This window comes from Maylandia zebra, linkage group LG11, assembly GCF_041146795.1.
Source record: "Maylandia zebra isolate NMK-2024a linkage group LG11, Mzebra_GT3a, whole genome shotgun sequence".
NCBI classification, from domain to species: Eukaryota; Metazoa; Chordata; class Actinopteri; order Cichliformes; family Cichlidae; genus Maylandia; species Maylandia zebra.
Genome location: NC_135177.1, coordinates 4,139,007 through 4,153,499, shown reverse-complemented (window position 1 = coordinate 4,153,499; position 14,493 = coordinate 4,139,007). Strand labels below are relative to the sequence as shown.

Genomic DNA, 14,493 nt, shown 5'->3' with positions numbered 1-14,493 from the left:
ACTGACAGCAAAAACTGACATCAGCTGATGTTTTAGATCCAATTAAAAGTCCCAAACCCAATTTAACTCCTTTGCAGCTATGTTGGATAAAAAAAATTTTTTTTAAAAACTACCTCAGATTTCTCACTGTCTTCAATATAATGAGAGCTACTATAATTATAAAAATGACCTATTGTATTAGCTATTATATCAGTAAAAGATATAGATGAATAGTTAATGAAATGAAGTGCATAGTTTTGAAGTGAAGGCTGAGAGGAGCACAGATTTACAGGAAAGATATCTGATGTACTCACTGTACTGATGGTAATGATCTCACTGTGGTGAATCTCATGTGTCCTACTCTGATCAGTTTCAAGGGGACGAGCTTTGGCTTTTCACTCTAAATTCATCAGTTAGCCTAAATTATTAAATACCCCTCAAAAATTAAAAAAAAAAAAGGATGCACAGTCAGAATATCATTCACTATTGAATTAAGTCTTTATTCAGCAAAAGGACTATAGTGTTGATTATTCTGTGGTTTACATTAGAATCAGAATCAGAATCAGAAGACTTTATTTATCCCCAAGAGGCAATTATCAAACAACAGAGCAGCATAATGTTGAAGATAAGAACAGACAATAAGAGTGAATTATTAATTAGCATTATTAAATTACTATCTTATTAGAAAATATTAGAAAAACAACCAATAAAACCAGCTCTGTAACAGCTGCATTTGTAGTTATTGAGGTAATTTTTTCAAAGCTGTGCCTAACATCAGAGGTGGAAGATAAATAAAATCAAATTAATGTTAACGACAAAAACAATTTTATAAAGTTAACAGTCTGTTTAGCGTCTCAGGGCAAACAGTTTCCTTAAGTTGTTTCATTCCAAATAAAGTCTTTTTTTTTTGCCCTTGCAGTTCTTCTGTAGGTTTTTCCATTTCGGTATACAAAAACTAGGAGTTCAGCTGAAATACTGAGCAGAGAGTAGATACGTTTGTAAGAGTTACTGCTGCACTTTACTGTACATCACATTGCCAACTTCACAGTAACCCTTTATGTATTTGCTTTAGACTTTCAGCACTGGGAGCTACAGAGCTGAACTCATATTCAAATAAAGAGATAAAGAGTCTTTATCCTGCTAATAATCAGAGGTAATGTTTGCTAACCAACATGTTTATAAAATAAGTGTTGTGGTCACAGACATGGGAGGTTTAAAGGCCAGATATTTAATTAATCCAGGTTACCCACAATTTCAATGTACATGCCAATAAAGGTCAGTTCTATTCTATTCTATTCTGTACAGTTACATATTTTGTGATGGCTCCAGCATTTATGCTGGCCTGTTTCATACTGTCACCATCCCTGCAGCAGCAGTATATGATGATCTAGCAGCTCTTTAACAGAAAGCAAAGCAGTAAAGCTGCAATCATACCAGATACTCAACACTCCTCAATCTTTCCAACTTGATGAATTCCAGATGTTATAACACTTCAACATACTTTGGTTAGAATTGTCAACCAAACTGACCAGACTTGACCTCTTCACACTGAACTATTTAGGCCTTCAGTATGATTAGGTTAGATTTTTTCACCTACAGTGCTTAACAGCTTGTTAGGCCATTTATAGTAAAAACAACTAAACTCAAACATTTTTGGCTCAAAATAAAAATTTGTTGTTATTTATTAGGCAAATAAATTCAAGTCACAGTTTTATTCCCAAATATTAGCCGTCACAGTGGACTCCAGTGAGAAGATGGAAATGAATCAAGCATAAGATTCAAACAGCAAAACTATTTATTTATTTATTTATTGTTCAGTAATGAAAGTAATTAAATGTATTTTGGAACCCTAATCAAAAAATTATAATGTGCTTTACTATTTTTTCTGTTTTTTTCTGAATAACAACAATAATTATATTTTAGAATGAGAACTATAACTTTGATTCACTGGTGGATCAACCATTACAGAAACATAACAAAATATTCGGGTAATTATCAGGCCTACTGTGTCATAAACCTATACTGGGTGGTGGGCTAATAAATCTGTTAAGCATTATATTTGCATACCTATTTGGAAATCTTACAGCAGAAAGGATAATACTTTATTACTAGCAGTATTCATTTGAAATCTTGTAGTTTCTGAAACTTGCTTGTTTAGCTTGTTGCTGAACTAAAATGCAATGTAATCCTACTGCAAAGTAGTTTGTTGATGAATATTAAACAGTTCAGAAATAAATGTGGTGACCAACCCCTTGCACTGCACCACTGTCCTTATACCTGCTATTAAAGAAGTGAAAGCAATTTCAACATGTTTGTCTAATCACGTTCCCTTCCCTCAGTCCATAAGAAAACACTCTCAAACCAACTTGGGGCTTTCTGCAGGTAGAACAACCTCTACACCAGAACACAGCATTTCTCTGCCATCTCGTTTCAGTTTATTCCTACCCACACGGCGCCCCTGTAGAGAACACCACACCTCATTCTCCACTCATTGTCACACAGATACACAAAATCACCATTACCCTCTGTCGCAGTCAGCCACCCACACCCAGTCACAAGGTGCCATTTTCTGGCGAGACGTTTCACCATGAATGTGTGTTTGCATGCTTTATGCAACACACAAGTGCATGCACAGATGTATGCATTAATGAATATGGGTGTAAAGAAGAGTTAATGCATTATCTCTGCTTTAGAATTCCTCGCTGCTCCTATGGAGGTGGGCTGGAAATCCCTTAGGTTAGCAACAATGTGCTTCAGCCACGCAGAAGCATGCAGAGGCACAGACACAGCGCTCACATTCATCTTCCTAACCCACAGCCGGCCTGCCAGCAACAGAAGAAAAAAGTGCCAAGCAGGAGGCTCCAAAGGTATTTCTTCTTCACTTTGTGTCCACATGTTGTCACTTTTTTAGACATTCTGGCCTTTTATTATTTCTTTAGCCATCCATCACAATCAATACACCAGACAGCAGTGATTAGGGTGTGATAAGAGTTGTGGAATTGATGAGTTGGTGATTCTGGCAGTTGAAGCAGTAAACTTAAAAAAAGGAAAGGGCAAAAAAGAAAAAAAAAAAGAAAAAAGTTTCGAGTCTGATTTCACTTCTGTCAACTTGTTATATGAATGCAGTAATCTTTATTACTGCCTTTGGACATCATCTGTTAACCCATCTGATCTCTAGCTGGTAGGGATCAGCTACCAATGGATTTATCGGGCCAATGTAAATATAAACCATACAAGTTTATTACAGCTACTCACGCTTGGTATTTTTCCATATACAAATACCCTACACTTCAACTGAAAGAAAATACAATTATCTGGAAAATACTCCTGGTTAAAAGTGGTAAGCACCTCTCAGTCTACCCAGAGACAGCAAGGAGAGATAAAACAGAGTCGTCACTGATAACGTTGGAGCGGACATTTATGAGTTTTTTGTAACTAATTTTTCCCAGTGACAGACTGACAAACCTTTCTGGGTTGTAGTCTGACTGTATGACAGCTGAAATCGGCTCAAGGCCATCTGTGCCCCTAAGCTGAGTAAATGATTTATGAGGAGTGTTTCATTATTGGTGACAACCCCCATCCCCAACCTCTGAATCTTGGAGAACATCAAACAGGACTTTTTGGGGGGGAACAAAATGTAAACAGTTAATTTTATGGATATTTATGCAGCTGAAAGTTTTAGTCCAGAGAAGAAGACAGACCGATAAAGCTGACAAATGCACAAATCTACTTACTAATCCTTAGTAAAATGTCCCTCACGTTTCACCAGTGCAACCAACATTAGTAATTACTATGGTATTACCCAGTAGTGAGGAAGGACAGATTGATTTATTTAACATTTGTTTAACATGATCAAGTGCACAAGTGACTGCAAGAGAGTTCGAGTTGCAATAGTTACATCAGTACACACTAGCATTGTAACAAAACACGTGCCTTGAAGCAGATCCATCCACAGTAATGGTTTTTGATGAATTCTAAGAAGAAATGCAACTTTTGAATAATTCATTTTCAGATCTAGCATAACATTGCGTGGATAAATTGATGAATTTTGTATTAAGATGTTCTGTAATATTGATTTCAGACCTGAACATTTTCAGTTGGGTTACACTGTGACTGAGCCACCTCTCTGTGTCTTGGTGCAGAGTGCTTTCCATCTGTGACACCGTGTCCTTGTTTGGTTATTTTTCAAGCCTTTCTGCTTTATTAAATATTTCACGCTTGAAAATTGAAAAGCTGAAAGTGAGAGTGCATGATGTGCAACCAAGGTCACGACTCAGATGATCACATGGCATCACAGAGGACTTGCCTTTGTTGTCCTTCCCTTCAGTTAACTTTATTGGGCACTTCTGGCACTTTCTCAAATGTGTCTCTTTTGTTCAAATTGAGTCATGTGCTTTCTCATCTCTTCACATCGCTCCAATACATCCTTTAATCACTCACTGCCTCCCCTGCTGTCCACTGAGGGCTAACAAATGAATCCTTTCACACTGCCACCACACATGCACAACCACTTATTGGAGTTCTACCAAAATGGAATTTCAGGGACAATATCACTGCAGTGAAGCTACCGACAGGCATCATTTTTGTTGCAAAACCTTTAACTTTGACCGCTTGAATATTACAACATTCCAAAAATAGCCCTGAAGTCATCAATCCTCTCATCTTAAAGGTTGAGGATTTCTCACATAGTGCAGAAGCAGCAAGTTTCCTATGTGTAAAACACAGACTCCTAACCGTTCCTGTGTTAGGACATTTAGATTTCAGAATAACATTTTCTCTCTAAACTGAGGAAGCTCATACCTCATACCAATATTCATGGTCACAGGGAAAGTGAGACTCTCTCAGATTGACATCCTTTCTACTCTGGATCAAAAGGCCACATCCCAGTCACTACAGTTTAAGAGCTTTCTATTAATGATAGTGTTGACATAGTAGTGTGATTGCTAGAGGCCAGCCACACTCATTTGTCATTGAGTTTGAACAGAAGGAACTATCGATGGGAGTTGAATGCACAAATAAAAAGAGGCATCAATAGCACTCGCTTCTGCAATTTCCTTGTTAATCTTTTCTTTAAACATCTTTAAAACGATCATTAATCACACCCTTTTTTTATTATAGCCTCTTTCACATGAGACCAACAGCATACATATGACAAAAAACAAAACAGTCCCAGTGAAAGCCCAGTACAGTCGGATGGGCGGCTCACAGTCCATTAATCTCACAGTTCCTGAATCTGATCCACACCATAGAGGGTGGCGTCAAGATGACAAAAACATTCATTAATGCATCTTTTCATTTTGAAACCACTGAATTACAGCCCACATCTGGAGCAGATTTGGTGATTTATGGTTGTTTCCCCCTGTTCAAATGTAGTCAACCAAATCAAGCTTTGAATGCAGGACAAAGGCTAGGACGATGAAAAATAAGGAGAGAAAAATGGCCACATTCACATCCACAAAAAGAGCCTGGATAAGAATGACTACATAAACGATTTTGGAAATGGCGTAGAGAAAGTTTCCAGATTAAAACTAACATCGTTATAGTCTGCAGTGATGCAATAATATATATTTGGTGGCATTGCTTTGTTCTGATAATGCCCCACCTTCTCATATGCATACATAGAAAGCCAAAGTCAGGGAGGGAACAGCAACACAGAGCAGAGCAGCCACCAGTAACACCAGACACAATGACAGATACAGCATGAAAGGTGAGGGAAGTAGCAAAGTGACTTCATAAGCAGCTGCTTAGAAAGGGTGTCCTATATAAAACTTGATGTGTAGAAACGTGACCGCTGAGCCACCTTTTCCTAAATAAAAGTCTTACACACCTGCCAAATAAAACATCAATTCCAAAAAAGTTAGGACTGTATGCAAAATGTAAATCGAAGTAGAGTGTAGAGTTTGCACATCTCAGAAACCCATATTTTATTTAACACATATACAGCAGATTGGGCTGAAGGAAAACACTTTGCCCAACCTGTTGTTTAGCTCATTTTGGCGCCTGGACTCTTCTGCTATGAATCAGTGATGCAGACTTTTGAATTGAGCACTGAAAACAACACAGGATCTATGTTTTCTAAAAATAAGATTTAAAATTTGATTTGTCCTTAGCACACAGAGATTCCTCCAGATTTTCATAATCAAAGTCATCACAATTTTACATTACTGTTAGTATGAACAGAATTATGAAATTGTTCCACAAACTGTTTTAGATACAGTTTGTTGAAATTCATTGCAACAAACTGCATGTGTTCAACTGTAGTGAAATATCTATTAAATTTAATTCGTTGTCTTTACTGCAGAGAAACTCTCCCTCTCAGAGATGCTCTTTTTGCTATTGACCTGTTGCTAGTTAACCTAATGGACAAGAAGAATTTCCATCAGCTTTTTTCTTTTTAATAGCACTTATTTTTCCAGTCTTTTGTGCCAACTATTTTCAGACAGGTTGCTGTCATATTTTTCAAGACAGTTAAATATCCAAGTTTAAACATTTCATATTTTTTGTATTTTCTATTGTGATGATAATATGGGTTTATAAGCTATGCTGATTAGTGCATTATCTTTTGGTTTATATTTCAAACCCAAATTTTTAGGAATCGCTGTTGTCTGAAGATCGATAACTACTTTTTTTTTTACTGGCAAATCTGTGAAATGCAGATATGTAACAATTAAGGTGTGAGACTTGTGTTTTTTATTGTACAGTTGTGTTTTAATAAGAGTTTGCTGCTTCTAGGGCAGTAAGGGTTAAAAGTGGGGTAAGATTATTCTTACTTATACTAAATTTAACTTCAAGGCAATCATCATTTGCATTTGTATCGAAATACAAACCTCCCCTGATGAAAATCTGATGAATTCCACACCCACCTTCTGCCTTCTGCTTAACTACACAATAAATAAGCTATTTCCTGCAGTACCACTAAACAGTAACTCTGCGAGGTAAAATGCAATGTGCAATGTTGGATTATGTTTTGACTGCGAACAGCACACACTGAGATTGTACAGCTACCCATAGGAGGCAGCAGATAACAGCTCTCAAACACTGCAAAGAGTGGGCTTTGCATAAATTTTTAATTTACAAGAATTAAAGGATTACAAGCTACCAGGACAATCAGATAAATTCCCTTTTTCTTTGTAGTTTTACTTTGGTGACCTTTTATGCTTATGGCTGTATGAGGACAAGGAAATGCTTCAGAACCCTCTATAAGAAGCCAAACTCCTCATCTAGGATCCATCCGCTAGACATGAGCAAAGCTTGTGTGCTGCTGGACAGGACCTTCCACACACCTGCAGAGAGGGAGTGAAGGAAGCTGGAACACAGATTATAATCTAGGAAGTCTTTGGTTACTGAGGGTCCTGAGACTACAAAGGTCTAACTGCAAACAACATTTATCCTAATCAAGCCTCGTCCATCTCAAATATCTCACCTCTCAGCTCACCTCTCAGCCTCTATACTTTCCTTTATCCTCCCCTAACCTCTCTCTCTCATCTCTATGCCTATTGTCTTTCCTTCATCCATCATTCACAGCCATCACCCCTCTGGTCCCCTCTTTGCTGCGCAGTTGGCCATAACCATCTGACAGTCCGACCTTTTCACACAGAATCTATTACATCTCCCCAGCCACTCTTTATCTTCATCTTCCAATTCACTCTACCAGTCACCAGTCCAACCAAATATTCACAGACTGCTTGCCTCCTCTATTTGAGGTCTCACACAGTTCCAATGTCACTCTTAACATAGGATTATCATCTATGAGATGCTTTGCCAGGATGGGCTGAAGCAAACAGGGAGAAAAGCCGTAATGTGTCCTTCTTTATCGCCACAGAAGCCAACAGTGGATGTTATATTTATTTTTTATTTTTCACACCTTAAGGCACAAACAGCCCACACCCCACTGATGAGCACCATAAGCAGGATTATATAAGGATGATAACTAGCGAAGAGGAGGCTGGAGCGGCAAGGGGATATTAGCTGCTTCGGAGACTGGAGGAGGATAAGGCACGAGATACCCACCACAACATCTTCTCTGCTTGGTTGGCTTCCCACGACTGGCTCAGTATCAGCCCACTATCAGCCTGGGGAGGGAAAGATGGGGAGGCAGCAATGGTGGCTCAGAGGAGAAGTGGGAGGAGGAGGGCCAAGGAAATAAGGCCACAGGCTGATTAGGAAAAGTAAGTGAGGGAACAGAGAAAAAAGAGAGATAGATGGAGGAAAGGTTAGGGGGTTGAAATGGAGGGGGTGAGAAATGTTCCATCCCTCTGGCCATAGTCCTGATGAAGCCGGGATAGAGATGTCAGGCCACATCCTGTCTGCTGGGGGAGGGGGGACTGGGTTCAAGCAGCAGACAATTACACTTCAAGCCACAGGCCCTCAGCCAGCCCAATGCATTTTTGTCTTTCTCTCCATCTCTCTTCCTCTTTGCTCCCCCTCCCCCCAGCTCTGAGTATCCTCAAAGCTATCCAGTATCAGCACCACTTGATTCTCCTCTGTTCCCAAAAGCTTCCTGGAGGCCGATCAAATGTCTCTTTCTGGACCGCAGAAGGATGAAATATGGTGCAAGGTCACAGATCTTGCTTACATCAGATGACACCTTAAACCTTCCATTTGCCTCTTTCTCCCTTCTATAGCCAGTGCACTCGAGGACAATTGTTCTCACTTTTCACAAATAATACATATTTTCTCCAGCTTGATTGCCACTGAAGATGTCATTTTGATGTCACTCTCCATTACTTTGGAGGGAGCACCATGTTAAACACCACTGATGACCTACTGAGGTTCAGCCACAGACCAATCTAGTGCAAATAGTTTGTTGAAAGCATTCCTTGTTTCTCCTCATTTTACAGGAAGGCAGGGATTTTTTGGGAAGAGATGCAGTTGATATTTTAACAGTGAATCAACGGCAATCAAATACTTTTAGCAAAAACAACCACGAACGCATTTCTACTTACCATTTATCTCAACATCTTTTCCACTCTCTTTCACACTGGGTAAACAGTTTTCAAGATAAACTCCATTGTGATAGCAGCTATCACCCTCACTCAGTAGTGGTGGCTGGTCCCAGCATAAACATGGAGTCTGCATGATGCCACAGGGTCTGTTGGATGTACTGGAGGTTAAACAGTCCTCAAGCCACTGGCACAGCATCTGACAGGCTGCCATGCTAGGGTTGCGCTTCCCCACCACCAGATACTCTGTCTTGAAATCTCCATTTCCCTCTGTGATTGCCATATCAGCCCTAGGATGTCCTTTCCTCATTTGTAGGAACTGTTTCCCAGCCTCCAGGAAGGCCACAGGCGCAGATGTATCACAAAGCCTCACAACTTCATCAAAACTCTCCATGCCCAGGTAGGTGCGTGTAGTCTCCAGGAAGGAATCATACTGGAATGTGCGAAGCTGCTGCGCCATACAGTGCTGAGTGGGTTTAGTCACTTTGATGAAGATTGTGTAGCGTCGTGGATCGGGGTTCTGTAGGGTCCAGGAACAAGGCACGGCGGGAAATACTGAAGAAGACAGGAAAAAGCCAAAAAAGCGGCTTTGGACTACTGTGGAACACAAATCAGACTCTGGGCCAGAGGGGGCTGCATGACAACAACCCCTCATCAGCAGAAAAAGGGCAATATGCAAGAATAGCATTGGGAGTGGCCACCTTGCCTGGCCAGGAACCAGAAGAAGAATGCTTGTCATGGTGTGTGGATAAATAGAAGGAGACACCTCTCTCTGACTGTGGATGAGTCAACTTCCAGCTCAGTGTGGTGAGGAAAGAAGAAGGAAGAGGAGGGGGAGTATAGATTCTTTCAAAAACGCAGTAACTGGCCCATGGCTGCGTCAGTCGACCCTGAGAGTCACAGGAACCTGCAAACAGAGAAAGGACAAGATATAAATCTGATCACACAATGGTACTGGATTATACTTATTCTGTTTATCTGCATGATGAGAAATCTCACTCAGCTATTATTGTTTATGCTGCAAAATGAGAACGACTGTGGTGACTTGGGCTCTGTAGACAAACAAGAAGACGAACAGCAGCAGATGGAAGGAGGGAAGCTGTGATTTAGTTTAAGTTTTTCTTCATTATGTGAGTTCAAATTGGTCTCCTCCTGAGAGACAACTGTTTTCCTCATATGTCTGCTCCCATATTTCATCCGGCAGCACATTAATTTGTCCAATTATAAGACTATTAATTACAAAAAAGTCAACACCTGCAGTCATTCATTAATCCACTTTATCAGGGCCCAGCAACAGACAGAAATGCTATGATCACTACTTGTACTTGTGTTTGCTTATTAAAGCCAGAACAATTACCTTATGTATTGCTGTCTGAGACACTTTGGAGTGTATTCCACTTTTGACCCATTTCTTCTTTTAAACTCTTCTCTCTCTCTCTCTCTCTCTCTGTCTGTCTTTTTTTACATTATATGAAGGACTGCGTTTCACTGAGTAGCTTTGCTGCTTTTAGTAGTTAAAGATCAGTACTACCATATTGACATGCTGTGATGTGGAAAACAGCTTTAGAATGGTAAACGGCATCATTCAGATTTACATTGCTTTATTCCTCTTGTAGTGAAAATTAAATCGTTTCAGCTGAGTGAACAAATTAACTTCAAATGGGTGCTTTATAGGAAATTGTTGAATCCATTGTTTAAGGTGTTCTATGAAAAACAAAAGGCAGAATGTTCAAGGGAGATCTGAACAAAGAAACAACACAATAACATGAAGACATGACGAAAACAGGTTCAACTGATAGAAGTTTGAAGAAAGTGATAGAAATGTGTTCGGCAACCTTCAAGTGTAAGTTGCAAAAACTTTCATATACATTTCACGGTATTTTGTGTTCTAGCAGTCAAAAGGAAAGCAGTTGCTGTTTGTCATAAACCCCCAGACTGACCCAGCAAATATTCAAAATTTTATTATAAAAACTATAAAAAGAAAAGGCAACACTATTGGCAATATTCTGCTTTCTGAAACACAATGAATATAAACCTATTGTGGTATTTTTGTGGCTATAGTTTAGATCCATGGAAAATGACAAATTTTTCTTTTTCTTACATTTTATTTTGCCTCTATATCACCAAAGTGGATTTTAAATCAAATGTCAATATGCAATTAAACAGCAAACCTTCAACTTTAATTCAAGGGGTTTAACAAAAGTCATGTTTTAAGGATTTAGGAATTAAAGCTATTTTTAAAGATAGTCCTCCATTTTCAGAACTTCAACAGTAACTGGACAAATGAACATAGATTTGCATGTAAGGATTGGTTTAAATGGATGAAAATCCTTGGCAATGACTGCCTGAAGTCTGGAAATCACGGACATCACCAAATGCTGTTTCCTCCCTTGAAATGTTCTGCCAGGTCCTTACTGAAGCCGCTTTTAGATGCTGCTGCTGCTTGTTTGTGGGTTTCAGTTTTGTCATCAGTAACTGAAAAGCACGCTCTGCTTGACTGAGATCGTGTGACTGAGAAACTCTTGGGTTGCTTTTGTAGTTTTCTTTGGGTCGTAATCCATTTGCACTATAAAATGCCATCTGATTTGTCTGAACTTCAGCAGAAAGTGTAACCCTGTACACTTCAGAATTTATCCCACTACTTCTATCAGCAGTAGCATAGCACTGTTCCACTGGCAGCCATGAATGCCCATGCCCATAAGATTACCTGTTAAACATGGTGGAGGCAATGTGTAATGCTTTGGCTCAGTGTGTGTTCTTTTCCTTCTCCATACTTTTCTCTATCATTCTGGCACAAGTGCATCTTGGTTTTATCTGTTCAAACATTTTATTTCAAAGCTGGGTGACTCCGTTCAGATGTTTTGTGCCAAAATCTGCGCTGGCCCTGGTGTTCTTGAGTGTAGCTGGCATTTTGCGCCCTGTCTGGATGCATACATAGCAGTTGCAAAATCACAGACTTAAGATAATGAGAACCAATTTCTCAGATGTAAATTCAAACAACAACAAGGTAAATATGGCACTATAAATTGATAGCAGGCACAACTGGATCTCTGTCGTGGACCTCAATATGGATTTCACATAGAGAGATCCTGACAGCAATTTTGTTTAGTGTAGCCAAGGAAACTAGCACAATGTGAAACCTGTGCCGGATTAATCAAAATGACCTGTGTGTGTCTGTGTTTGTCTATAGGGAGGCTTGAAGTGGGATAGCATTAAAGATACAGTAAGCTGTTGGGACTCAATAAAGATGAGCTATTATAACAAATGAAACACAATCTAAACAGAAAATTTAGAAAGCGGTCTGTAGTGTCTCTACAGAATGGAGTTTCATTTCCAAGCAATGTTAATTAAGCAAACCATAATCAACCTATACAGCTGGCATTGTCAAACAAGAGCATTTTTTCTTTGACGATAAAAATGAAGCCACTCCGAACAGCTTTGGAACTTCACAGATCTCAGATCACTGTAGTAAATAAATGATGAAGATGATGATTTGTACAGAAGAAAAAGAAATGCTTTTATATTTCATGGTGTATTTTAAATGCTTTGTGTAGCAACTTTATAGCTGCCCGTTAAATTAGGAGAGATACAATAAGCTGATTTAACCACACAAAATGACCACACTCCCTTACATCTGTTTTTTTTTAGTTCCAAAAGAGGAAGAGAAGCCAATTTTAAAAAGTAGGCATTTCTCCAAATCCTGAAATAGCAGAAATTTCTGTATATTAACAGCATATGAACACCCTTAAAAACTTTATGTTGCTAATCATTGTTCATCCGTGGCTACTGCAATCTGTATTCTTGGATTGTCACTCGTGACATACTGGACTTTCCTACATTTGTCAGCATTCCTTTGAACAGAACATTTGAGATAAGTTTTTTCAAAGTTGAGTTCAAGGGTGTAAATTAAAAAAAACAACCCTCTGATTTGGCAAAATATCAATCTTTAAAATTACTGAAGATTTACTATTAGTAATTGGGGTTCTTTTTTTAGCCTTTTTATGGATGTTAAAAGATTTATAACTAAATGGTGCTCCTCTGGTGCAGTGATTCTTCTAGTCTCCTTTCATCTTGCCGTTGCTCACACCTTGTCCTGTTTCACCTTGTTTTTTCCTGTCTCATCCTGGTGGCTCTCTAATTTCACCAATCTCTTTCACTAGACAAACCTGACATGAGTGAATTAAATCAACGTTTAATGGAGGATAAAGACCTGGTATTGACAGCTCCACCTCTTCTTTCTCCAACCCCTCATTCACCCACCCATTTTTCCAACTCCTCCTGCTCTTAACAAATCTTATTACCCAATGCACAGCTGCCTGTTCATGTCAAAACTCCCCTCATTACTAGGGATGGGTATTGATAAGATTTTCATGATTACGATTCCATTTTCGATTCTGTTTAATGATTCGATTCTTTATCGATTCTTTTTAAAAAAGGAGAACACTAAGGTCGATTAGCTTAGAACTTTGTTTTATATCTTCTCTTTGAACAAGATAGAAATGTAGGAGTAACATGGCCTTACAAACCCAGCAGTGAGATCTTAAGAGATCCACAGCCTACGGCTCTTCAATGGGGTGTCACAGGGTCCCCAGGAAAAAAAATTGTAAATGTAAAATAATAAAATAAATATTCTTCTGTAGCAATAACCAAGTATAACATAAATTATTCTGTAGCAATTACACAAGAATATCCAGTAATGTCCCTTTTACCACAAACTTAGTCACTGCTCGGTGACATTCGTCTATCCTGGCCTGAAAGGAGACGCTACCGGTAGACTGTAGTGAGAACTGCCAGCATCTGAGCCAGGCTCTGTCTGTCTCTCTCATCATGGTCACCTAAATGCACAGTAATGGCAGGTTTTGTAATAAGGCAGAACGCGCTAACATAATATGCACTGTTAGTTGATTATTTACCTTAATTAACGGGAGAGGACGTGCAAACGATTGAGATTCACGAGTCCGGAGCGGAATTAAAAACATGACATTCATTTAAGGTTATCGTGTGTTTTGTGAACAAATGCTTTTGCATATTTGTAGTGTTTCCTCCCTTAAATGAAGTATCTACTTTGCAAGTATTGCAAGTTGCCCTGTTGTCATCAGTTCTCGTAAAGTATGATCAAACTTTTGAGCGTTTGAGCCGCTTAGGCGCCGTGTTTTCTGCCAGTTAAATGACGCTCCGTAACGTGGTGACGTCATTCGGGGCGACTGGAATCAATAAGGGAATCGTTTGCAAAAATGGCAAACAATTCCAATGAATTGAAACAGTGGGAACCGGTTCTTAACAAGAACCGGTTTTCGATACCCATCCCTAGTCATTACTGAACCCTGCCATTTCTTCAAACCCCAGCACTGGCACACACACAGACCCCATACTGTCACATATCGATCTTTGTGTTTGAAAAACTTGCAGACCCAGAGCAGCTATTAACACACTTTCAACTACTGGTGTAAAGAAGAATAAGATATGGCAGTGAAAGAAATCAGAGTTGAGGATTAATCTCATTGTTTCCTGTCAATTAATCAATACACCCCTTTGAATCTCTTCTTTTACATGCTGCATTATGGACAGGGAG

The 14,493-nt window shown here is 39.1% G+C and overlaps 1 protein-coding gene across 8 annotated transcripts in view; it reads right to left on the bottom strand.

Moving 5' to 3' along the window:
* Window positions 1–14,493, bottom strand: part of adgrb1a (adhesion G protein-coupled receptor B1a) — a 206,080-nt gene that overhangs the window by 149,149 nt on the left and 42,438 nt on the right. For all 8 annotated transcript variants that reach the window (XM_076889693.1, XM_014410906.3, XM_012924834.3 and 5 more), the window contains one exon: window positions 8,925–9,828. In XM_076889693.1, the coding sequence (XP_076745808.1) occupies window positions 8,925–9,660 (736 nt within the window). In that variant the 5' untranslated portion in view covers window positions 9,661–9,828. The remainder of the gene's footprint in view (window positions 1–8,924; window positions 9,829–14,493) is intronic.